This window comes from Dendropsophus ebraccatus, chromosome 11 (genome assembly GCF_027789765.1).
Source record: "Dendropsophus ebraccatus isolate aDenEbr1 chromosome 11, aDenEbr1.pat, whole genome shotgun sequence".
Classification (NCBI taxonomy): domain Eukaryota; kingdom Metazoa; phylum Chordata; class Amphibia; order Anura; family Hylidae; genus Dendropsophus; species Dendropsophus ebraccatus.
The window spans coordinates 97,279,869-97,304,245 of NC_091464.1; the positions used below are offsets into that span (position 1 = coordinate 97,279,869).

General features: G+C 49.6%; 1 protein-coding gene across 2 annotated transcripts in view; it reads right to left on the bottom strand.

Annotated features, from left to right (window-relative positions):
- The window catches only part of GPR156 (G protein-coupled receptor 156), an 81,344-nt gene that overhangs the window by 39,519 nt on the left and 17,448 nt on the right, over nucleotides 1-24,377 (bottom strand). For both annotated transcript variants that reach the window (XM_069944766.1, XM_069944767.1), the window contains 5 exons: nucleotides 23,295-23,796; nucleotides 21,778-21,896; nucleotides 9,160-9,283; nucleotides 1,662-1,772; nucleotides 1,206-1,331 (listed from right to left, as the gene is read on the bottom strand). In XM_069944766.1, the coding sequence (XP_069800867.1) occupies nucleotides 1,206-1,331; nucleotides 1,662-1,772; nucleotides 9,160-9,283; nucleotides 21,778-21,896; nucleotides 23,295-23,402 (588 nt within the window). In that variant the 5' untranslated portion in view covers nucleotides 23,403-23,796. The remainder of the gene's footprint in view (nucleotides 1-1,205; nucleotides 1,332-1,661; nucleotides 1,773-9,159; nucleotides 9,284-21,777; nucleotides 21,897-23,294; nucleotides 23,797-24,377) is intronic.

Genomic DNA, 24,377 nt, shown 5'->3' on the forward strand with positions numbered 1-24,377 from the left:
GTACATGACATTATATGATGCCATCTCCCAGAGCTGTGGACTAGGGGAGAGGATAAAGTACATGACATTATATGATTCCATCTCCCAGAGCTGTGGACTGGGGGAGAGGAGAAAGTACATGACATTATATGATTCCATCTCCCAGAGCTGTGGACTGGGGGAGAGGAGAAAGTACATGACATTATATGATTCCATCTCCCAGAGCTGTGGACTGGGGGAGAGGAGAAAGTACATGACATTATATGATTCCATCTCCCAGAGCTGTGGACTCGGGGAGAGGAGAAAGTACATGACATTATATGATGCCATCTCCCAGAGCTGTGGACTGGGGGAGAGGAGAAAGTACATGACATTATATGATTCCATCTCCCAGAGCTGTGGACTGGGGGAGAGGAGAAAGTACATGACATTATATGATTCCATCTCCCAGAGCTGTGGACTGGGGGAGAGGAGAAAGTACATGACATTATATGATCCCATCTCCCAGAGCTGTGGACTAGGGGAGAGGAGAAAGTACATGATATTATGCGATGCCATCTCCCAGAGCTGTGGACTAGGGGAGAGGAGAAAGTACATGACATTATATGATGCCATCTCCCAGAGCTGTGGACTAGGGGAGAGGATAAAGTACATGACATTATATGATTCCATCTCCCAGAGCTGTGGACTGGGGGAGAGGAGAAAGTACATGACATTATATGATTCCATCTCCCAGAGCTGTGGACTGGGGGAGAGGAGAAAGTACATGACATTATATGATTCCATCTCCCAGAGCTGTGAACTGGGGGAGAGGAGAAAGTACATGACATTATATGATTCCATCTCCCAGAGCTGTGGACTAGGGGAGAGGAGAAAGTACATGACATTATATGATGCCATCTCCCAGAGCTGTGAACTGGGGGAGAGGAGAAAGTACATGACATTATATGATTCCATCTCCCAGAGCTGTGGACTAGGGGAGAGGAGAAAGTACATGACATTATATGATGCCATCTCCCAGAGCTGTGGACTGGGGGAGAGGAGAAAGTACATGACATTATATGATGCCATCTCCCAGAGCTGTGGACTGGGGCCCCATCTGACTTAGATATGTGGTTCAGGACTTGTGTGATGCAGAGAAGAGTGCCACCATTTATAACTCGCTCTATATTACAGCAGTAACCCGGCACGAGGACCCACCATCGCGTAAGCGTCAAGTGTGTTACCTTAATGCCAGCGCTCACATTGAGGATGCAGATCACAGGATCCAATAACACCCAGGAGAGGATCAACAGAGAGTCCACAAAGAGCAGTACCCCCTCCAGCCCCAGCAGCGTCATATCCTTTATAATCTGTAAAGGAGAGAAGAATCCAGGATCAGGATAAGCACCCCACATGTGACCCAATATTCACCCCCCCCCCCCCTCCCCCGCCTCAATTTTACTTAAGTATTGTAAACATAGGAGGATTGGAGGCATACTCCTCACTAATAGTAATTATAGATGTAACAGGGACGGAGTCTGGGGAACAGATGACTCCTCCCAAAATGCAGATTCCCCAGACTAAGCTCTGTGCAGACACTGAACAAGCAGGAAGTGCAGCTAAAATGTAATACAGGAAGTAACGGATTCTGAGCACATAGTGCAGCCAGTTGTAGGTATAGTGCCCCCTATGTTACTTACCACACGTTTGTCTGGGACTCGATGAGTAAACACTCTGTATAGTCTCCAGCTCTTCCCCAGTAGAGGTCCGAACACAAGACTGATCCCGAGATATAGGAGACTGACCCGGGCCTGTAAGGAAACACAAGAGACTGAGGCCGAGATATACACTACCGTTTAAAAGTTTGGGGTCACCCAAACTTTTTTGTGTTTTCCATGAAAAGTCACACTTATTCACCACCGCACGTTGTGAAATGAATAGAAAATAGAGTCAAGACATTGACAAGGTTAGAAATAAGGATTTGTATGTGAAATAACATTGTTCTTACATCACACTTTGCTTTCGTCAAAGAATCCACCTTTTGCAGCAATTCCAGCATTGCACACCTTTAGCATTCTAGCTATTAGGCCCTGTTCCCACTGAGCAAAGGTAGCGGAATTCCGCGACGGAATTGTCCGCCGCAGAATGCCGTTAGCCTCCCGCTTATAATGAGAGTCTATGGGTGGCGCTCGCTCCTTCTTTGTACGCGCTGAAGAATAAACATGTTCATTCTTCAGCGCGTACAGAGCAAGAGCGCGCGCCTCCCATAGACTCACATTATGAGCGGAAGGCTAAAGGCATTCCGCGGCGGACAATTCCGTCGCGGAATTCCGCTACCTTTGCTCAGTGGGAACGGGGCCTTAATCTGTTAAGGTAAGCTGGAGAAATTTCCCCCCACGCTTCTAGAAGCAGCTCCCACAAGTTGGATTGGTTGGATGGGCACTTCTGGCGTACCATACGGTCCAGCTGCTCCCACAACAGCTCAATGGGGTTCAGATCTGGTGACTGCGCTGGCCACTCCATTACCTATGATAGAATACCAGCTGCTGCTTCTGCTGGAAATAGTTCTTGCACAATTTGGAGGTGTATTTAGGGTCATTGTCCTGTTGTAGGATGAAATTGGCTCCAATCAAGCGCTGCCCACTGGGTATGGCATGGCGTTGCAGAGTGATAGCCTTCCTTATTCAGAATCCCTTTTACCCTGTACAAATCTCCCACCTTACCAGCACCAAAGCAACCCCAGACCATCACATTACCTCCACCATGCTTAACAGATGGCGTCAGGCATTCTTCCAGCATCTTCTCATTTCTTCTGCGTCTCACAAATGTTCTTCTTTGTGATCCAAACACCTCAAACTTGGATTCATCCGTCCACAACACTTTTTCCAGTCTTCCTCTGTCCAATGTCTGTGTTCTTTTGCCCATCTTAATCTTTTTCTTTTATTGGCCAGTCTCAGATATGGCTTTTTCTTTGCCACTCTGCCCTGAAGCCCAAAATCCGGCAGCCGCCTCTTCACTGTAGATGGTGACACTGGTGTTTTGCGGGGACTATTTAATGAAGATGCCAGTTGGGGACCTGTGAGGCGTCTGTTTCTCAAACTAGAGACTCTAATGTGCTTATCTTCTTGTTCAGTTGTGCAACGCGGCCTCCCACTTCTTTTTCTACTCTGGTTAGAGCCTGCTTGTGCTGTCCTCTGAAGAGAGTAGTACACACCGTTGTTGGAAATCTTCAATTTCTTAGCAATTTCTCGCATGGAATAGCCTTCATTTCTAAGAACAAGAATAGACTGTCGAGTTTCAGATGAAAGTTCTCTTTTTCTAGCCATTTTGAGCGTTTAATTGACCCCACAAATGTGATGCTCCAGAAACGCAATCTGCTCAAAGGAAGGTCAGTTTTGTAGCTTTTGTAACGAGCTAGACTGTTTTCAGATGTGTGAACATGATTGCACAAGGGTTTTCTAATCATCAATTAGCCTTCTGAGCCAATGAGCAAACACATTGTACCATTAGAACACTGGAGTGATAGTTGCTGGAAATGGGCCTCTATACACCTATGTAGATATTGCACCAAAAAACAGACATTTGTAGCTAGAATGGCCATTTACCACATTAGCAATGTATACAGTGGATTTGTTTAAAGTTAGGACTAGTTTCAAGTTATCTTCATTGAAAAGTACAGTGCTTTTCCTTCAAAAATAAAGACATTTCAATGTGACCCCAAACTTTTGAACGGTAGTGTAGGAGACTGACCCGGCCTGTGAGGAGAAGAAACACAAGAGACTGAGCCCGAGATACAGGAGACTGACCCGGCCTGTGAGGAAACACATGAGACTGAGCCTGAGATACAAGAGACTGACCCGGCCTGTAAGGAAACACAAGAGACTGAGGCCTAGATACAGAAGACTGACCCGGCCTGTGAGGAAACACATGAGCCTGAGGCCGAGATATAGGAGACTGACCCGGCCTGTAAGGAAACACAAGAGACTGAGGCCTAGATACAGAAGACTGACCCGGCCTGTGAGGAAACACATGAGCCTGAGGCCGAGATATAGGAGACTGACCCGGCCTGTGAGGAAACACATGAGCCTGAGGCCGAGATATAGGAGACTGACCCGGCCTGTGAGGAAACACATGAGACTGAGGCCTAGATATAGGAGACTGACCCGGCCTGTGAGGAAACACAAGAGACTGAGGCCGAGATATAGGAGACTGACCCGGCCTGAGAGGAAACACAAGAGACTGAGGCCGAGATATAGGAGACTGACCCAGCCTGTGAGGAGAAGAAACACAAGAGACTGAGGCCGAGATATAGGAGACTGACCCAGCCTGTGAGGAGAAGAAACACAAGAGACTGAGCTCGAGATACAGGAGACTGATGTGGCCTGTAAGGAAAAATATGAGACTGAGGCTGAGATACATGAGACTGACCCGGCCTGTGAGGAGAAGAAACACAAGAGACTGAGCCTGAGATATAGGAGACTGACCCGGGCCTGAGAAGAAATGTGGTGTGAGCCCGAGATAAAGACGGACGGACCTTGGGGTGTTACTTCGTGATGCCAGTGCCCTTGGGGGCACACAAGTGTGAGGGCACGCCTGCTTTTATTTTACAAGGCCGGTTGTACCCTTTTCCCCTGTGGTCAGTGTCCTGCCGGGCTGCTACTGGGTCCCTTGGGTTAGTGTGATCCCGAATGGCCAGAGTGGTGTAGTGACCCTCCCGGACTATCAGATCTGCCACCCACAGAAAGGGGAAGTGTCCCAAGTTTGCGGTGTGTGCTGTGTCCGTGTAAGGAGAAGAATCACAAAGTCTCTTTTACCATAAATAAGTTGGGTTTTACTTGGCAGGTGCTTGTGTGCAGCAAGACATAAATCAAGACAAGATAAGTTACACTTGATAATACTTGTAGACAAATACTTGACAATACAGCAAACGAATCAGCGATAGGAATGTAGTAGAGGATACAGTCGTGCCGACTGAGTAGCATGCTGAGTGATACAAAGAAGCAGAGCAGCAGATAGGAGGATGCTGTGAGAGTCTCTACCCAAGTAGTACTGTGCTCTGCCAGGATGTTGGAGGATGAGGTAGAAAAATACTTAGAAGAAGAAGAGAATACCTGTGCCCATGCATTAACCTTTTGGTAGTCTTCACACCAAATTATGCCTACTAGCTTTGGCTGAATTGTCCTAGGGGGTGACACAAGCCCCAGAGGAATTCTGGGTGTTCCCTGCTGACAACTCTGCTGCAATATAGAGTTCCTAGGCTTTGCACAACTTTGCTCTATCCGGATCAGTTCCTAGCTTACTGCTGTCTGTGAATACTGTTCTGCTCTGTGATACTCCTAATCCACGGCGTGGGATGAGGTTGTCTCTAACTTAGAAGGAGTTTAGCACTGCATACTGTTGTGTAGCGTTACTGAGAAGAAACCTGTTAGGCACGATCTGTCGGTCGTCCTACCCATATGGGGTTCTGACTAAGACTGATCAGAGTAGGGGACCTGGCAGAGGGCCAGGGACCAGAGAGGACCACTGTAGAGAGCTGTCTAGCTTGCGTTCTTCCTCTACAATGTCCCACACGAAAAACTCATGCACCTCCTCCACCCATGTGACTTCCTTCCCCAGCGTAACCAATGTGCACTGTGAGTGGGTGAAAAGTGCAATAGAAGAAGTAAAGAGAGAGCTGATAGGAGAGAAGAAGAACAAATTCCCAATGGTCCGCAGATCCTTGTGACACACAAAGAAACAATAAACCTTTATACATTTCAGCCGTGCAGCTTCTAAACACACACATCCAGTACAGTGACATCTAGTGGCCAAACTTTAATGCTACTTTCATCATTACATAAGTACAATAAGTACAGACTTTTACGAAGGGTGTATATAGTAGTAACACCAGTGGTAGGACTCCACAGAAGCACAAGACTGAGTCCGAGATACGGGAGACTGACCCGGCCAATGAGCAAAAGAAACACAAGAGACTGAGGCTGAGATACAGGAGACTGATCCTGGCCTGTGAAGAAACACATGAGACTGAGCCCGAGATACAGGAGACTGACCCGAGCCTGTTAGGAAACCCAAGAGACTGATGCCAAGATACAGGAGACTGACCCGGGCCTGAGAGAAAACACATGAGACTGAGCCCGAGATACAGGAGACTGACCCGGCCTGAGAGAAAACACATGAGACTGAGCCCGAGATACATGAGACTGACCCGGCCTGTGAGGAAACACAAGACTAAGCCCGAGATACAGGAGACTGACCCGGCCTGTGAGGAAACACAAGACTAAGCCCGAGATACAGGAGACTGACCCGGCCTGTGAGGAAACACAAGAGGCTGAGGCCGAGATACAGGAAACTGACTCGGGCCTGTGAGGAAACACAAGAGACTGAGGCCGAGATGCAGGAGACTGACCCGGCCTGTGAGGAAAAATATGAGAGTGAGGCCGAGATACAGGAGACTGACCCGGCCTGTTAGGAAACACACGAGACCGAGCCTGAGATACAGGAGACTGACCCGGCCTGAGAGGAGAAGAAACACACGAGACTGAGCCTGAGATACAGGAGACTGACCCGGCCTGTTAGGAAACCCAAGAGACTGAGGCCAAGATACAGGATACTGACCCGGCCTGTGAGGAAACACATGAGACTGAGCCCGAGATACAGGAGACTGACCCGGCCTGAGAGGAAACACATGAGACTGAGCCCAAGATACAGGAGACTGACCCGGCCTGTGAGGAAACACAAGAGGCTGAGGCCGAGATACAGGAGACTGACCCGGCCTGTGAGGAAACACAAGAGACTGAGCCCGAGATACAGGAGACTGACCCGGGCCTGAGAGGAAACCCAAGAGACTGAGGCCAAGATACAGGAGACTGACCCGGCCTGAGAGGAAATACAGGAGACTGAGCCCGAGATACAGGAGACTGACCCGGCCTGAGAGGAAACACAAGAGACTGAGCCCGAGATACAGGAGACTGACCCGGCCTGAGAGGAAACACATGAGACTGAGCCCAAGATACAGGAGACTGACCCGGCCTGTGAGGAAACACAAGAGGCTGAGGCCGAGATACAGGAGACTGACCCGGCCTGTGAGGAAACACAAGAGACTGAGCCCGAGATACAGGAGACTGACCCGGGCCTGAGAGGAAACCCAAGAGACTGAGGCCAAGATACAGGAGACTGACCCGGCCTGAGAGGAAATACAGGAGACTGAGCCCGAGATACAGGAGACTGACCCGGCCTGAGAGGAAACACAAGAGACTGAGCCCGAGATACAGGAGACTGACCCGGCCTGAGAGGAAACACATGAGACTGAGCCCAAGATACAGGAGACTGACCCGGCCTGTGAGGAAACACAAGAGGCTGAGGCCGAGATACAGGAGACTGACCCGGCCTGTGAGGAAACACAAGAGACTGAGCCCGAGATACAGGAGACTGACCCGGGCCTGAGAGGAAACCCAAGAGACTGAGGCCAAGATACAGGAGACTGACCCGGCCTGAGAGGAAATACAGGAGACTGAGCCCGAGATACAGGAGACTGACCCGGCCTGAGAGGAAACACAAGAGACTGAGCCCGAGATACAGGAGACTGACCCGGCCTGAGAGGAAACACAAGAGGCTGAGCCCGAGATACAGGAGAATGACCCGGCCTGAGAGGAAACACATGAGACTGAGCCCGAGATACAGGAGACTGACCCGGCCTGTGAGGAAACACAAGAGACTGAGCCCGAGATACAGGAGACTGACCCGGGCCTGAGAGGAAACCCAAAAGACTGAGGCCAAGATACAGGAGACTGACCCGGCCTGAGAGGAAATACAGGAGACTGAGCCCGAGATACAGGAGACTGACCCGGCCTGAGAGGAAATACAGGAGACTGAGCCCGAGATACAGGAGACTGACCCGGCCTGTGAGGAAACACATGAGACTGAGCCCGAGATACAGGAGACTGACCCGGCCTGTGAGGAAATACAGGAGACTGACCCGGCCTGTGAGGAAACACAAGAGACTAAGGCCGAGATACAGGAGACTGACCCGGCCTGTGAGGAAACACAAGAGGCTGAGGCCGAGATACAGGAGACTGACCCGGCCTGTGAGGAAAAATATGAGACTGAGGCCGAGATACAGTAGACTGACCCGGCCTGTGAGGAAAAATATGAGACTGAGGCCGAGATACAGTAGACTGACCCGGCCTGTGAGGAAACCCAAGAGACTGAGGCCAAGATACAGGAGACTGACCCGGCCTGTGAGGAAACCCAAGAGACTGAGGCCAAGATACAGGAGACTGACCCGGCCTGAGAGGAAATACAGGAGACTGAGCCCGAGATACAGGAGACTGACCCGGCCTGTGAGGAAACACACGAGACTAATATCCCTATTCCACGGAAGGATTATCGTTCATAAACTCGCTCCAACGACCGCTCGTTAACCATCACTAAACGATTTTTTTTAGCGAATGATAACACATAACGTGAACGATATATGTAGTGTAACGAATATTTTGTGGTCGTTACATGGTCGTTAAAAACGTTCGCTGGGGTGATCATGACCATACGACACAACTACTTTTTTTAAATCTTTTTACGAACGACTGAAAGATTTCTAATTTTACAAACCAATTTGCGAATTGTCTTTCAAAGACCAATGACTTTTTTTTGACATGCTGAAAAACAATTTTGAACGACAGTATAACGACTTCGCCTTTGTCGTTCGCTCGTTTACACCAATTCCACGAAGCGATTATCGTTAACGAGAGGTCGTTGGAGCGAGTTTATGAATGATAATCGTTCCGTGGAATAGGGCCTTGAGCCTGAGATACATGATGTAACAGCAGAATAGTGAGTGCAGCTCTGGAGGGTAAGACATGATGTAACAGCAGAATCGTGAGTGCAGCTCTGGAGGAGACGTAATGTAACAGCATCATTATAAAAGAAAAAAATAGGTTTAAAACAGATGCATTTTTTTTTTCTTTTAGCATACACATGGTTGGCCACGTTTTTGTGAGTGGTAAAAGTTACCATGTAAAATCGGATACATTAAACGGAAGCGCAGTGTGACTGCAGTCTGACAGTGTCTCCTTCTCTCTCCCCAGGGGCTTCACATTCATCATCATCATCATCATCATCATCATATAGTTACAAGCCTCCAGAAAATCTGCAACAGTGGCCGCAGCTTAGAGAGGAGGCAGGGAAAGTGCTGTCACTCACCTGAATTACAGTTTCCATGGAGACTGCATGTCCTGCTGCTGCAAACATGAAGGCGCTGATGTAAGTGAAGACGCTGCCCAGCACAATGACGAGGTTCAGGTTGGGACTTGACATCTTCACTATCCTGATAAAGAGACAAACGTGTGTTATACTCCGCTCACATTCAGAGCTGTAATCACAGTTCTGCTCCCTGCAGTGAGTTATGGTGATATCTATGTATCCCTCAGTCTATTGCAGCTGTGAATGCTCTGTATAGGCCAGCAGTGACATGGAAGTCCCTGTATCTTGACAGCTTGCAGGAAACCTGCAGAACTCCGAGTGCAGCTCAGGAGGATAAGACATGGTGTAACAGCAGAATAGTGAGTGCAGCTCTGGAGGATGAGATATGATGTAACAGCAGAATAGTGAGTACAGCTCTGGAGGATGAGACATGATGTAACAGCAGAATAGTGAGTGCAGCTCTGGAGGATGAGACATGGTGTAACAGCAGAATAGTGAGTGCAGCTCTGGAGGATGAGACATGGTGTAACAGCAGAATAGTGAGTGCAGCTCAGGAGGATAAGACATGCTGTAACGGGGGGGCGTGGCGAACCGCCGATGAGAGCAGCTTAGGAGGAGAGCTCCCGGCCATCCAGCTACATCTGCAGCCAGAACACAGGCTATTACCGGCGACTTACCCCCATGTATGGAGAGGAGGATCAGGGAGACCCCCGGACCATCCTGTAAGTCCCAGGAGACGGACCCCGACTCCCCAACGGTCCCCCCGAACACCGCGCGTTCAGCAGTGGTGCTGCGGCCCAGGCCTCGTGACACGTGGCGGCGGGTTCTCCTTGCCTCTGACGGTCCGGGAGGTGCATCGGGCCGGACCCGCAGCCTGTCCTGTGTCCGCAACCTCCGGGGAACGGAGCTGTCCAGCAGTAGCCGCCCCAGCTTGCACAAGGCCGCAAGTGCGACTGGGAGAAGAAGTGAGGCGCCGCCATCTTGCGGCCTACACCGCATACCTCTACTACGCCACAGCTCCACCGGTGTCCCCCCTGGGTCTTCTCCTACTACCGCAGGTACTCACTCCGGCACATTGGAGATCTATAGGGACCCCAGCCCACATATACCTCTCCATCCCCCCACCATATCTGGGTCACTGCCTAGAGACCCTTCAGTCTTAAAGGGCCAGCAGCGTATCTCACAGTACATGATGGCTGCCACTACTAAATCTCAGAAAGGGGACAGGGTGAAGAGGGGAGGACAGACAATGGCGTCTAAGTGATCTGAGCCCAATACCCGCTCTGCCTCACAAAGAGAAGCTGACTGGCCTCACACTGAATCTGACTCCGAGACTTCTGTGGTGGGCTCCAGGTCCCAGGGAGAGATACATGACATTTTATCTCAACTGCCGACTAAACAGGACTTTCAGTCCCTGATTTCTGAGGTGAAGGAGGCCTGTAGAGTGGAAATTGCGGAGGTCCGGAAAGATTTACAGCATATATCCCTGAGAGTGGATACTCTTGAAAATGACCATGACTCCACCAGGGACTACATCGGTGCCTTATGCTCCACTGTTTCTACCCAGGCTCTTGCTCTTGATGACATGCAGCGCCATATTGAAGATCTGGATAATAGGGGCAGGCGCAACAACATCCGCATACGGGGTCTCCCTGAGGCGACCCAAGATACAGACCTGATGGACACTTTAGAAGGTCTATTTAACACCATACTAGGTGAATCACCCAGTCACAAAATTAAATTTGATAGGGCTCACAGAGCTCTTCGGCCTAAGCCTACCAATGGGTCACCGAGAGATGTCATTTGTTGCCTACATGACTATACCATCAAAGATGCAATTATGGCAAAGGCACGCTCTCTCCGCGAATTAGACTTTGATGGTGCGTCACTACAACTTTACCCCGATCTGTCATGGATAACCTTGCAGAAGCGCCGCCTCCTCCGCCCACTCCTAACCACTCTACGGGATTATGACGCTTCATACCGGTGGAACTTTCCCTTTGCCCTATCTGCTCGTAGGGATGGCAGATCCGCTGTCCTACGTAACCTAGCGGACCTCCAGAAGTTTTGTGATCTACTTGATATCCCGGTTCCCAAGATCTCGGACTGGACTGTTGCGCCCCCACCCCCACCTCCTCCGCCTGTGTGGCAGTCTACACGTCAGAAGAGGAGACGTCCTCGTTCTGGAAATTCTGGACCCGACCCAGGGGCAGAACTGCCTAATGCTCCCTGAGACCCCTGCAAGGACCTGACGTGCCATCTGTGGTCCCCTGCTGGTCCTCTCACACTGTTGCCGAGAAGCTTTGTTACTTTCACCTGGCTTATTTTAGAGTTATAGAGTTCCTCCATAGCTGGATGGCCTGAGTTCCATACCTGATGTTGTGTATCATCATATATATCATCATATATCTTTTATTGGTGATTCCTTCCCCCCCTTAAGGGGATCCTGTTGCTCAACCTATTGGTTGTGTCTTATCTTCTGTTCCACACCGAGTTTCCGCTCCTTTTTCTGTTTTTCCCCACTTCCTGGCACCATATACCCAGGACCTGAGCCGAGTGCTCTGAACCCTATGGGGTTCATGTTTTGTTTGTTTTGTGTTCATGTTGTCTTTGTCGACTCTCCCCCTCCCTTTTGTCTCCTTCCCTTCCTCTCTAGGGTTCCTGCCGAAGAGACTACGTTACAGGTCATGACACAGACAGGACTTACCAGCCGTAAGATACCTTCTGGATGGGTAAGCTACCACATTCGCTTGGTCGTGACAGCATACTATCCTTATGGCTAAGTGTGTGACACTGAATGTGAAAGGCCTTAATTCTAATGTAAAGCGTAGATTAGCTCTAAGGGAAATACAACAAGCAAAGGCTGACGTAGCGTTCCTCCAGGAAACCCACTTTGATAGGGATGCTACATTTGCTTTTGCTAAGCATACCTTCCCCACAGTCATAGCCGCATCTAGTGGCTCTAAGCGAGCTGGTGTAGCGATTCTCTTTTCCCGCTCATTTCCCATCCAAATCTCCTCCTCCTTCTCGGATCCGGGAGGTCGCTTTGTTATAGTGGAAGGTCAATTACATGGGAAACCCCTTATATTTTGTAATGTTTACGCCCCCAATAAATACCAAATCCCCTTCCTCCGCAGGGTGCTCAATAAACTCACAAAATACCCGCCAGCCCCCAGAGTACTGGGAGGCGATTTCAACTTGTCCTTTTCTGAGAAGTTGGATAGACATTCAATTTTGAGTCGTCCAGTACCTGCTGATCAGGCAAGGCTATCAGCTGAATTCCGTAAGCTTATCCGCAGACACCATCTATTTGATCTCTGGCGTATTGACCACCCTGCGGAGAGGGAGTACACGTTTTATTCACACCCACACCGCGTACACTCTAGAATTGACTACTTCTTTGGCAATGTCCCTACTGTGCGCCTCCTCGAAAGTGCTTCTATCGACCCGATTTCCTGGTCGGATCACGGCCCGGTGTTGATATGCCTCAAAAGTCTGAAATCTCCCACTCGCCAATGTCATTGGCGCTTGAATGAGAGCTTACTAAAATATCCACTTTCCCGCGATTCGATCAAATCATGCCTTGCCACATATTTTCTAGAAAATAGTGGAACAGTCACCGCTGAATCGACCCTGTGGGAAGCCCATAAGGCTGTCGTCAGGGGACATTGCATAGCCCTTAGCTCACGACAGAAGAAAGACTCCCAGCTGGCAATGTGCAATGCTAAACGAGACATTCAGACCCTAGAACGCTCCCTTGCCCAATCCCCCTCCCTTCGGACACTGAGGAAACTTGTAGCGGCGAGAGCCCGTCTGAAGGAACTGTCACTCTCTAAAGTTGAAAAGCTACTTGTTTACTCTAAACAGCGATTCTATGAGAAGGGCAACAAAGCACACACGCTACTGGCGAAAATGCTAAATGATAGGGCGTTAGCTCAGTCTCCTCAGGTCCTTAGGGATTCCGGTGGGCGACTCCACTATAACCCTGCTGATATTTCCTCCCTCTTCCTACAATACTACACTGATCTCTATTCTTTACCCTCTACCCTACCCTCTGACCCGGTTGCTCGATCTCAGCGCATCGTAGAGTTCCTGTCTGACTGCAACTTACCGACCCTACCTGCAGATGCCTTGGAGACTTTAAATGCGCCTATTACGGAAGAGGAGCTCTCGGAAGTACTGAAATCTCTCCCGTCGGGACGAGCACCTGGGCCAGATGGATTTACTTACCTTTACTACAAAACCTTTTCCTCTGAGTTATCCCCCCGGCTTCTCTCACTCTTTAACTCCTTTATGCAGGGTTCTGCTATTCCCACAACACTGTCCCACTCGTACATTACACTTATCCCCAAGCCTGGAAAGGACCCCTTAGAATGTGCCAATTACAGGCCTATTTCCCTTTTAAACTCAGACTTTAAAATCTTTACTAAACTTCTTGCCACCCGCCTAGGCTATTGGCTACCTTCGCTTATCAATGCTGACCAGGTAGGTTTTGTGCCTGGACGACAGGGGGGGGACAACACTCGACGTGCCATTGACATCATTGATGCAGTCAATCAGCAGTCAGAGAGGGCCCTGATACTTAGTTTAGATGCTGAGAAAGCATTTGACCGCCTAGGGTGGCCATTCATGTTCGAGACCCTCCGTTGCTGTGGTTTTCGGGGACCCTTTCTGGCTGCGATTGAGGCCTTGTACGCACGACCTACTGCTGCCATTAAATTCCCACATATGATGTCTGGGACCTTTCCAATTCGGAATGGCACCCGCCAGGGCTGCCCGCTCTCCCCTCTTTTGTTCGTCCTTTGTATCGAACCCCTGGCGGCGGCCATCCGGAATTGCCCAGACATCCGTGGTGTATCGGTCCGAGGCAAGGAGTCCAAAATCATGCTCTTCGCAGATGATGTCCTTCTCACCCTGTCGTCCCCTCATACGACCTTGCCAACGCTTAGGGCCTTACTCTCCCGGTTTGGGGTACTCTCTGGTTATAAAGTAAATACCTCTAAATCCGAAATCATGCCCCTTAACCTCCCCAAATCCACAATAACACACCTTCGATCTGTTTTTCGGTTTAAATGGTCTGAGTCTTCTATAAAATATCTAGGAATTCATCTTACACCTACGTACTCTTCTCTATATACAGCCAACTATCCTGCTCTTTTTAGAGAACTCAGGGCCCTTTTGTCCAAATGGAACTCCCATTTCATCTCCCTCATGGGTAGAGTAGCTTCGGTCAAGATGACGATACTCCCAAAGTTGCTTTACTTCTTTGAGACCCTTCCAGTTCGCATACCCCTCTCCGAGATAAAAACATTACAACGGGACATTTTTAAATTCATCTGGGCAACAAGGCGCCATCGTATCCCAGCTTCGGTTATGATGAGTAGTAAAACACAAGGAGGTCTTGCGGTTCCAAATATCCTACATTACTATTATGCTACTCACTTACAACAAATTACTGCATGGTCTAAGTACCTGGCCTATAAGAAGTGGGCCGAGATTGAAAAAATATGGCTAGCGCCCTTTCATCCTAACTCCTTTCTTTGGCATCCCTCTCCGCCTTCCTCTTCCCATTTAAATCTACTTGGCCCCATTAACTTCACTTTGCACATTTGGTCCACTTGCTCCTCTAAATTCAAACTTTACTCCAAGACGTCCCCCCTAAATTCTTTCCTTCTTTATCCCGACTTCCAGCCTGGTTTACAGTCCCACATAGTTAGGCTATGGGGTTCCAAAAAGCTGTTCCAGTTCGCTGACGTTGTAAACCCGCTTACACGCACCCTTCTCCCCTTCCATAAGATCGTGGATAGATTTGAACTACCGTCCTCAGAGCAATATACCTATTTACAGATCCGCCATTTTATGCTGTCTCGCCTGGGATCCCTCATAGTCTCGAAACCATCTGCCTTTGAACAATTAGTGAGAGGGGGCACTTCTACATCTGGTTTGATATCAGATATTTATCGAATTCTTAATTCACCCTCTGATGGCTCCCAGGCTAGACATCGCTACATGGATAAGTGGGAAGCAGCACTGGGCAGACAGCTCCCACCAGAATGTTGGGCTGTGATATGGGAGAGGGCGGCAAAATCCTCTATCTGCACCACATATAAGGAATCCCACTATAAGCTGTTAATGCTGTGGTACCATACACCGGAACTCCTCCATAAGCTAAATAATAATATCTCTCCACTTTGTTGGAGGTGTACAGGTAGTGTGGGGTCGCTCCTCCATATATTTTGGGATTGCCCCCTTATCCGTCCATTTTGGGTGGAGGTTTGCGGGTTGGCCTCGACAGTCTTGGGCACTACCATTGATAGGGACCCAGGAATTTGTCTCTTGAATTTGTTCCCGAAGACCCTCCGGAAGAAGCAGGCAAAGTTATTACTTACTATCCTAACGGCGGCCAAGTCCTTGATTGCTCGTGCATGGAAGCAAACGTCCCCTCCTTCCCGGCCATGTTTGCTTACCAGAATTCGGGAGTTGCGATCCCTAGAAAAGCTTACTGCTTCCCTTAATAATGCCATTGATAAATTTGAATCCGTATGGCTTCCGTGGGATACCTTTGATATGACCTCCTCTTCTGGCAGTAGACCCTAGTCTCCCCGTCTCCCCCACCTCCCCTCCCGTCCCTTTCCTCACCTCCTTTGTATTGAGTCCTGTGTCAGTCTATCTGTGTTGTATGTGTGTCAAAGGGTTTCATTATTGGGCTACAGTTAGGATATAATCCCATACCTGGGCCATGAGTAACAGTAATTTCCCCTCTGCTGACAGCTGTTGCATTATCCTCATATGCTACCTTTCTCTGTAGAAATACGCTGTACCATTATGATCATGTCAGAGCTAATTGTTACCACTGTTACCTTATACCCGTGCCTGATATGTTTTCTACTACTGATGCCCCATTGTCCTATTGTTTTGTATATTATTCTATACATGTTTTGTAATCCTTTGTTATGTCTTTGCTAAAAATTTGCAAAATCTTTTCAATAAAAATACAGTTATATAAAAAAAAGACATGCTGTAACAGCAGAATAGTGAGTGCCGCTCTGCAGGATGAGACATGATGTAACAGCAGAATAGTGAGTGCAGCTCTGGAGGATAAGACATGGTGTAATGTGGTGGCTCGTATGAGTGTTGTTGTATGGTGTCAGCTCAGCCGGTGATGTTAGTGTGGTGACGCCAGTGCTAGTCCAGCACACAAGTATGATGTTGGTACCTGCCTTGTGTTGTGGCTGTACTCCCCAAGTGGTTGGTGACCTGCTGGGCTGTTGTCACGGTAGTCCTGAGTGGCAACTGAACCACCTGGACTATCGGTACTGCCACCCGCAGAAAGGGTAAGATTACCTCAAGGTGTGTGGCCAGTGTGTATAGGTGCTGGTGCTTATAGAATATGACTGTGAGTCCCAGTGATGTATAAAATAGAACAACTTTACTGTAAAGTTCTTGAGCAATACAATACACTTTTGTAGAATAGATAAATCTTGGACACAGACTTCAGTGCCTAAACTTGTTGTGCTTAAGGGGGTGCTGGAGAAGTAGAGAAGAAAAGAGGCAGTTGTAGCAGTGCTTAGAGAGTAGAGTAGAGGAGTTTGTCAGAGGAGCCCCAACCCAATGTAGGTGTGTACTCGGAACCGGAAGAGATATACTTTATAGTGAGAAGTTTACTTGTAGTTGTGTTTAGACTTTGGTCTGACCACCTTTTGCCCTACAGTGTTGAGCTGCCAGTCCTGTTAGGGTACTACAAGCCATAGCCATGGTTATCTGGGTGTAGCTAAGTGTCCGGTGGTGTCCCAGTTACTGCACTGCGAGATAGGGTACGTAGACCTTCTTTACGGTTGCTTTGTCCTATCCAGGTTAGTTCCTCTTTTATTCAAAATACTGCCCTGCGCTTTTTAAACATGTTCTCGGCGTGGGTTAGGGTGTTTCTGGACTCCTCTCTCTTTGAAATGCTTAGCACTGCATAGTAGGTATAGTAGAAGTACTGAAAGAACTGGTTGTCTCTTGCTGCATCTATACACTTAAGGTGTCAAGACTAGACTGTCAGGGGTCCTGGCAGGAGCCAGGCCCTGGCTTAACTACAGCTATTTTTGCGTCTTCCCTCTCTGAGAATCTGGATAAGACTGAGACTGCACTTCCTCCCCCATGTAACTCCTCCTACAAGGGCCTAAAGTGAACTTCCCTGTGAGTGGTGGGGATGAGTGTGCATAAGAAAGGAGAAAAAAGAGAGGTTAGAAGCAGAGTGCATCTCCTATTGGTCAACAATAACACATGGTACAAAAATAACATTAACCCAATACTGACTTTAGCTGTGCAACCCATGAAATTATAAAACGCTGACACCTAGTGGCGAAACTGTAAAATATCTCATCACCACTTTTAAACCTTAAAACGCAAGCTTTTTGAGAGGTGCACAGGAGAGACAAAAAGACCTGTGGTGGGATTGCAGCTCTGGAGGATAAGACATGATGTAACAGCAGAATAGTGAGTGCAGCTCTGGAGGTGACTGGATCATAGATCTATATACACTGCTAAAAAACATACAGGGACCCCTCAGATAACCCCTCATCGATATGGATGAAATCTTCTCAGTGATACTTTGTAGTGTACAAAGCTGAATGTGCTGACAAAAAAAATCACACAAACATCATCAATGGAAATCATATTTCACGGCTGGCCTGTCAGAGAAGCTGACCGCGTCCCTAGTGATCAGCCTGGTTGCTGGGGTGTGTGGCTGCGCTTTTCCTTGATGGAGACGTGGCCGATCGCCAAAGGTGTCATGTAGTATTAATGACTGATGGCTGACACCACCAGTCAGCTGTTAGTGTGTGGGCAGACCTGGAGTCCGGCCTCCATAAGTATCTTCCCCTGTGTCCTTTTCCCTGCCTGCCATAGTGCCATAGTTTACTAGTGGATCTTCACCTATTTTTTCTGCCTTGTATTTCTGGTGATCTTACGTCTGGCTCCTGAATTTTTGACTATCCCCTCGAGACATGATGTCCCTGATGTGCTCAACGGGATTCAGGTCTGGGGAACGGGCGGCCAGTCCATAGCCAGTGTCGCTACCTTATGGCAGTCAGGCTACCTCTAGCAGCACTTGGAGGGCTGTGCGGCCCCCAAAGAGATGCCCCACACCATTACTGACCCCCTGCCAGACCGCTCATGCTGAAGGACGTTGCAGGCATCAGATCGCTCTCCACTGCGTCTCTAGACCCTGTCCCTTCTGTCACACGTGCTCAGTGTGAACCTGCTCTCATCTGTGAGGAGCACGGGGGGCGCCAGTGGTGAATATGCCAATCCTGGTGTTCCCTGGCAGATGCCAAGCGTCCTGCACGGTGTTGGGCTGTGAGCACAATCCCCATCTGTGGACGTCGGGCCCTCATACATCCTCATGGAGTTGGTTTGTAACTGTTTGTGCAGACACATGCACATTTGTGGCTGCTGGAGGCCATTAAGCAGGGCTCTGGCAATGCTTTTCCTTGTCCTCCTTGCACAGAGGCGGAGGTAGCGGGCCTGCTAATGGGTTATTGCCCTTCTACAGCCTCTTCCTGGTGTACTGGTCTGTCTCCTGGTATCTGCTCCATCCTCTGGACACTATGACCTCCTCCATGTCTCCTGGTAGCATCTCCAGCCTCTGGACACTACGGCCTGCTCCATGTCTCCTGGTGTACTGGCCTGTCTCCTGGTAGCGCCTCCAGCCTCTGGACACTACGGCCTGCTCCATGTCTCCTGGTGTACTGGCCTGTCTCCTGGTAGCATCTCCAGCCTCTGGACACTACGGACTCCTCTACGTCTCCTGGTGTACAGGCCTGTCTCCTGGTAGCCTCCAGCCTCTGGACACTACGGCCTGCTCCATGTCTCCTGGTGTACTGGCCTGTCTCCTGGTAGCCTCCAGCCTCTGGACACTACAGTCTCCTCTACGTCTCCTGGTGTACTGGCCTGTCTCCTGGTAGCCTCCAGCCTCTGGACACTACGGCGTCCTCCATGTCTCCTGGTGTACTGGCCTGTCTCCTGGTAGCGCCTCCAGCCTCTGGACACTACGGCCTGCTCCATGTCTCCTGGTGTACTGGCCTGTCTCCTGGTAGCATCTCCAGCCTCTGGACACTACGGACTCCTCTACGTCTCCTGGTGTACAGGCCTGTCTCCTGGTAGCATCTCCAGCCTCTGGACACTACAGACTCCTCTACGTCTCCTAGTGTACAGGCCTGTCTCCTGGTAGCGCCTCCAGCCTCTGGACACTACTGCCTGCTCCATGTCTCCTGGTGTACTGGCCTGTCTCCTGGTAGCATCTCCAGCCTCTGGACACTACGGACTCCTCTACGTCTCCTGGTGTACAGGCCTGTCTCCTGGTAGCGCCTCCAGCCTCTGGACACTACAGCCTGCTCCATGTCTCCTGGTGTACTGGCCTGTCTCCTGGTAGCCTCCAGCCTCTGGACACTACGGCGTCCTCCATGTCTCCTGGTGTACAGGCCTGTCTCCTGGTAGCCTCCAGCCTCTGGACACTACAGCCTGCTCCATGTCTCCTGGTGTACTGGCCTGTCTCCTGGTAGCCTCCAGCCTCTGGACACTACAGCCTGCTCCATGTCTCCTGGTGTACTGGCCTGTCTCCTGGTAGCATCTCCAGCCTCTGGACACTACGGCCTCCTCCATGTCTCCTGGTCTACTGGCCTGTCTCCTGGTAGCCTCCAGCCTCTGGACACTACGGCCTGCTCCATGTCTCCTGGTGTACTGGCCTGTCTCCTGGTAGCATCTCCAGCCTCTGGACACTACAGTCTCCTCTACGTCTCCTGGTGTACTGGCCTGTCTCCTGGTAGCCTCCAGCCTCTGGACACTACGGCGTCCTCCATGTCTCCTGGTGTATTGGCCTATCTCCTGGTAGCCTCCAGCCTCTGGACACTACGGCGTCCTCCATGTCTCCTGGTGTATTGGCCTATCTCCTGGTAGCCTCCAGCCTCTGGACACTACGGCCTCCTCCATGTCTTCTGGTGTACTGGCCTGTCTCCTGGTAGCATCTCCAGCCTCTGGACACTACGGCCTCCTCCATGTCTCCTGGTCTACTGGCCTGTCTCCTGGTAGCCTCCAGCCTCTGGACACTACGGCCTGCTCCATGTCTCCTGGTGTACTGGCCTGTCTCCTGGTAGCCTCCAGCCTCTGGACACTACGGCCTGCTCCATGTCTCCTGGTGTACTGGCCTGTCTCCTGGTAGCATCTCCAGCCTCTGGACACTACGGCGTCCTCCATGTCTCCTGGTGTACTGGCCTGTCTCCTGGTAGCCTCCAGCCTCTGGACACTACGGCCTCCTCCATGTCTCCTGGTCTACTGGCCTGTCTCCTGGTAGCCTCCAGCCTCTGGACACTACGGCGTCCTCCATGTCTCCTGGTGTACTGGCCTGTCTCCTGGTAGCCTCCAGCCTCTGGACACTACGGCCTCCTCCATGTCTCCTGGTCTACTGGCCTGTCTCCTGGTAGCCTCCAGCCTCTGGACACTACGGCCTGCTCCATGTCTCCTGGCGTACTGGCCTGTCTCCTGGTAGCCTCCAGCTTCTGGACACTATGGCCTCCTCAATGTCTCCTGGTGTACTGGCCTGTCTCCTGGTAGCCTCCAGCCTCTGGACACTACGGCCTGCTCCATGTCTCCTGGTGTACTGGCCTGTCTCCTGGTAGCCTCCAGCCTCTGGACACTACGGCCTCCTCCATGTCTCCTGGTAGCCTCCAGCCTCTAGACACTACGGCCTCCTCCACGTCTCATGGTGTACTGGCCTGTCTCCTGGTAGCCTCCAGCCTCTGGACACTACGCTGACAGATACAGCAAACCTTCTTGCCACAGCTCTCATCGATGTGCCATCCTGGATGAGCTGCACTACCTGAGCCACTTTTGTGGGTTGTAGTGTCCGTCTCATGCTACTGCGAGTGTGACGGCACCAACATTCAAAAGTGACCAAACCATCAGCCAGAAGGCATAGGTAGTGAGAAGTGGTGTGTGGTCCACACCTGCAGAGCCCTCCATTATTGAGGGTGTCTCACTGACTGCAGGTGACAGTGATTGTCAGTCAGTGCTGCAGGTGACAGTGAGTGTCTGTCAGTGCTGCAGGTGACAGTGATTGTCAGTCAGTGCTGCAGGTGACAGTGAGTGTCTGTCAGTGCTGCAGGTGACAGTGATTGTCAGTCAGTGCTGCAGGTGACAGTGAGTGTCTGTCAGTGCTGCAGGTGACAGTGATTGTCAGTCAGTGCTGCAGGTGACAGTGAGTGTCTGTCAGTGCTGCAGGTGACAGTGAGTGTCAGTCAGTGCTGCAGGTGACAGTGAGTGTCTGTCAGTGCTGCAGGTGACAGTGAGTGTCAGTCAGTGCTGCAGGTGACAGTGAGTGTCAGTCAGTGCTGCAGGTGACAGTGAGTGTCTGTCAGTGCTGCTTCCTGAGTGGACAGTCTGATGTCACAGAAGTCTTAGTTTCTTGGCGTTATATTGTGTTGTGTAAGTGTTCCCTTTATTTTTGTGAGCAGTGTGTGTATATGGCGGAGGTACTGAGGCGCTGCTCTAGGACCCCTGGGGAGGTGTCCCCAGGGTCTTACAGCTCCTAGAGGAGGGGCTTCCATCATATCTCGCCCACCTCCCTCACACTCTTACCTGTTTGTCCGGAAGCGGATGGTGAAGATAAAGAAGAATGTGGATAAAAGAAATCCACAGGTGAGAAGGGATCCCAGGACCCCCTGCACGGCCGCAGAGATGTGCCCGACGTCTGGTGCCTGCAAGAGGAACAAACACTAAGCGCCCAGACATCATGTGATTGTATCTAATCCAAACAGGTGTGATACTGTATGCAGAGCCACTCTATCTAGTCCTATCAGGTGTATCTACTTCTATCTAGTCCTATCAGGCACTCTGCTGAGCTTTGTATCTAATCTGCTCTGGTACTATACTCTCTTCTGAGCTGTGTATCTAATCCTATCGTTGTAATGCTCTCTTCTGAGCTGTGTATCTAATCCTATCGTTGTGATATTCTCTGCTGAGCTGGGTATCTAATCCTATCGTTGTGATATTCTCTGCTGAGCTGGGTATCTAATCCTATCGTTGTGATATTCTCTGCTGAGCTGGGTATCTAATCCTATCGTTGTAATGCTCTCTTCTGAGCTGTGTATCTAATCCTATCGTTGTGATATTCTCTGCTGAGCTGGGTATCTAATCCTATCGTTGTGATATTCTCTGCTGAGCTGGGTATCTAATCCTATCGTTGTGATATTCTCTGCTGAGCTGGGTATCTAATCCTATCGTTGTGATACTCTCTGCTGAGCTGGGTATCTAATCCTATCGTTGTGATATTCTCTGCTGAGCTGGGTATCTAATCCTATCGTTGTGATATTCTCTGCTGAGCTGGGTATCTAATCCTATCGTTGTGATATTCTCTGCTGAGCTGGGTATCTAATCCTATCGTTGTGATATTCTCTGCTGAGCTGGGTATCTAATCCTATCGTTGTGATATTCTCTGCCGAGCTGTGTATCTAATCCTATCGTTGTAATGCTCTCTTCTGAGCTGTGTATCTAATCCTATCGTTGTGATATTCTCTGCTGAGCTGGGTATCTAATCCTATCGTTGTGATATTCTCTGCTGAGCTGGGTATCTAATCCTATCGTTGTGATATTCTCTGCTGAGCTGGGTATCTAATCCTATCGTTGTGATACTCTCTGCTGAGCTGGGTATCTAATCCTATCGTTGTGATATTCTCTGCTGAGCTGGGTATCTAATCCTATCGTTGTGATACTCTCTGGTGAGCTGGGTATCTAATCCTATCGTGATATTCTCTGGTGAGCTGGGTATCTAATCCTATCGTTGTGATACTCTCTGCTGAGCTGGGTATCTAATCCTATCGTTGTGATATTCTCTGCTGAGCTGGGTATCTAATCCTATCGTTGTGATACTCTCTGCTGAGCTGGGTATCTAATCCTATCGTTGTGATATTCTCTGCTGAGCTGGGTATCTAATCCTATCGTTGTGATATTCTCTGCTGAGCTGGGTATCTAATCCTATCGTTGTGATATTCTCTGCTGAGCTGGGTATCTAATCATCCCATCAGTGTGATACTCTTTGCTGAGCTGTGTATCTAATCCTGTCAGTGTGATACTCTCTGGATGTTAGTTCTCCTCACCCTGGATATGTGGCACAGCTCCTGTAGTAACCCCAGGGCTTGCGGTGGCTCCAGCATTGTGTCCAGGTGGCACTGGGGCAGCAGAGTACAGTTCAGGGCGGGCTCCATATCCTGTGCCCACTGGCAGGCTCACCCACTGGCATCCAGGACCCCGCACAATATCCTAGTCCAGGCAGATCAGCTCATCTCCAGTCCTTATAGGTGAGTGGTCCTGTCTATAGCTGCTGTTACTCCTCAGTAGTAGCCTGCAGGACGTTACTCCTCAGTAGTAACCTGCAGGACGTTACTCCTCAGTAGTAACCTGCAGGACGTTACTCCTCAGTAATAGCCTGCAGGACATTACTTCTCAGTAGAAGGAGCCGGTATTGAGGATATCAGATTTTATAGAAAGCTGTAAATAAGAGGAGGTGCAGTACTAAGGAATGACCAGAGGGGGGCAGCACAGCTCCCTCACTATACACCTACAGGTGGCTGAGTCTCTGCAGTCCCATTAGATGAAGCCCTGGAAGAAGAAATGATGAGGTTACATAATGCAGGAAGTATACAGTATATATAATATCCACCCTGTAGCTGCTGTGGTAGAGGAAATGTGCACATATATACATGCTCACTACATATACACTCACAAGCACTCCTAGTACACACACTATATACATATACACTCACAAGCACTCCTAGTACACACACTATATACATATACACTCACAAGCACTCCTAGTACACACACTATATACATATACACTCACATGCACTCCTAGTACACACACTACATACATATACACTCACACGCACTCCTAGTACACACACTATATACATATACACTCACAAGCACTCCTAGTACACACACTATATACATATACACTCACATGCACTCCTAGTACACACACTATATACATATACACTCACAAGCACTCCTAGTACACACACTACATACATATACACTCACACGCACTCCTAGTACACACACTATATACATATACACTCACAAGCACTCCTAGTACACACACTATATACATATACACTCACATGCACTCCTAGTACACACACTATATACATATACACTCATATACACATATATACAAA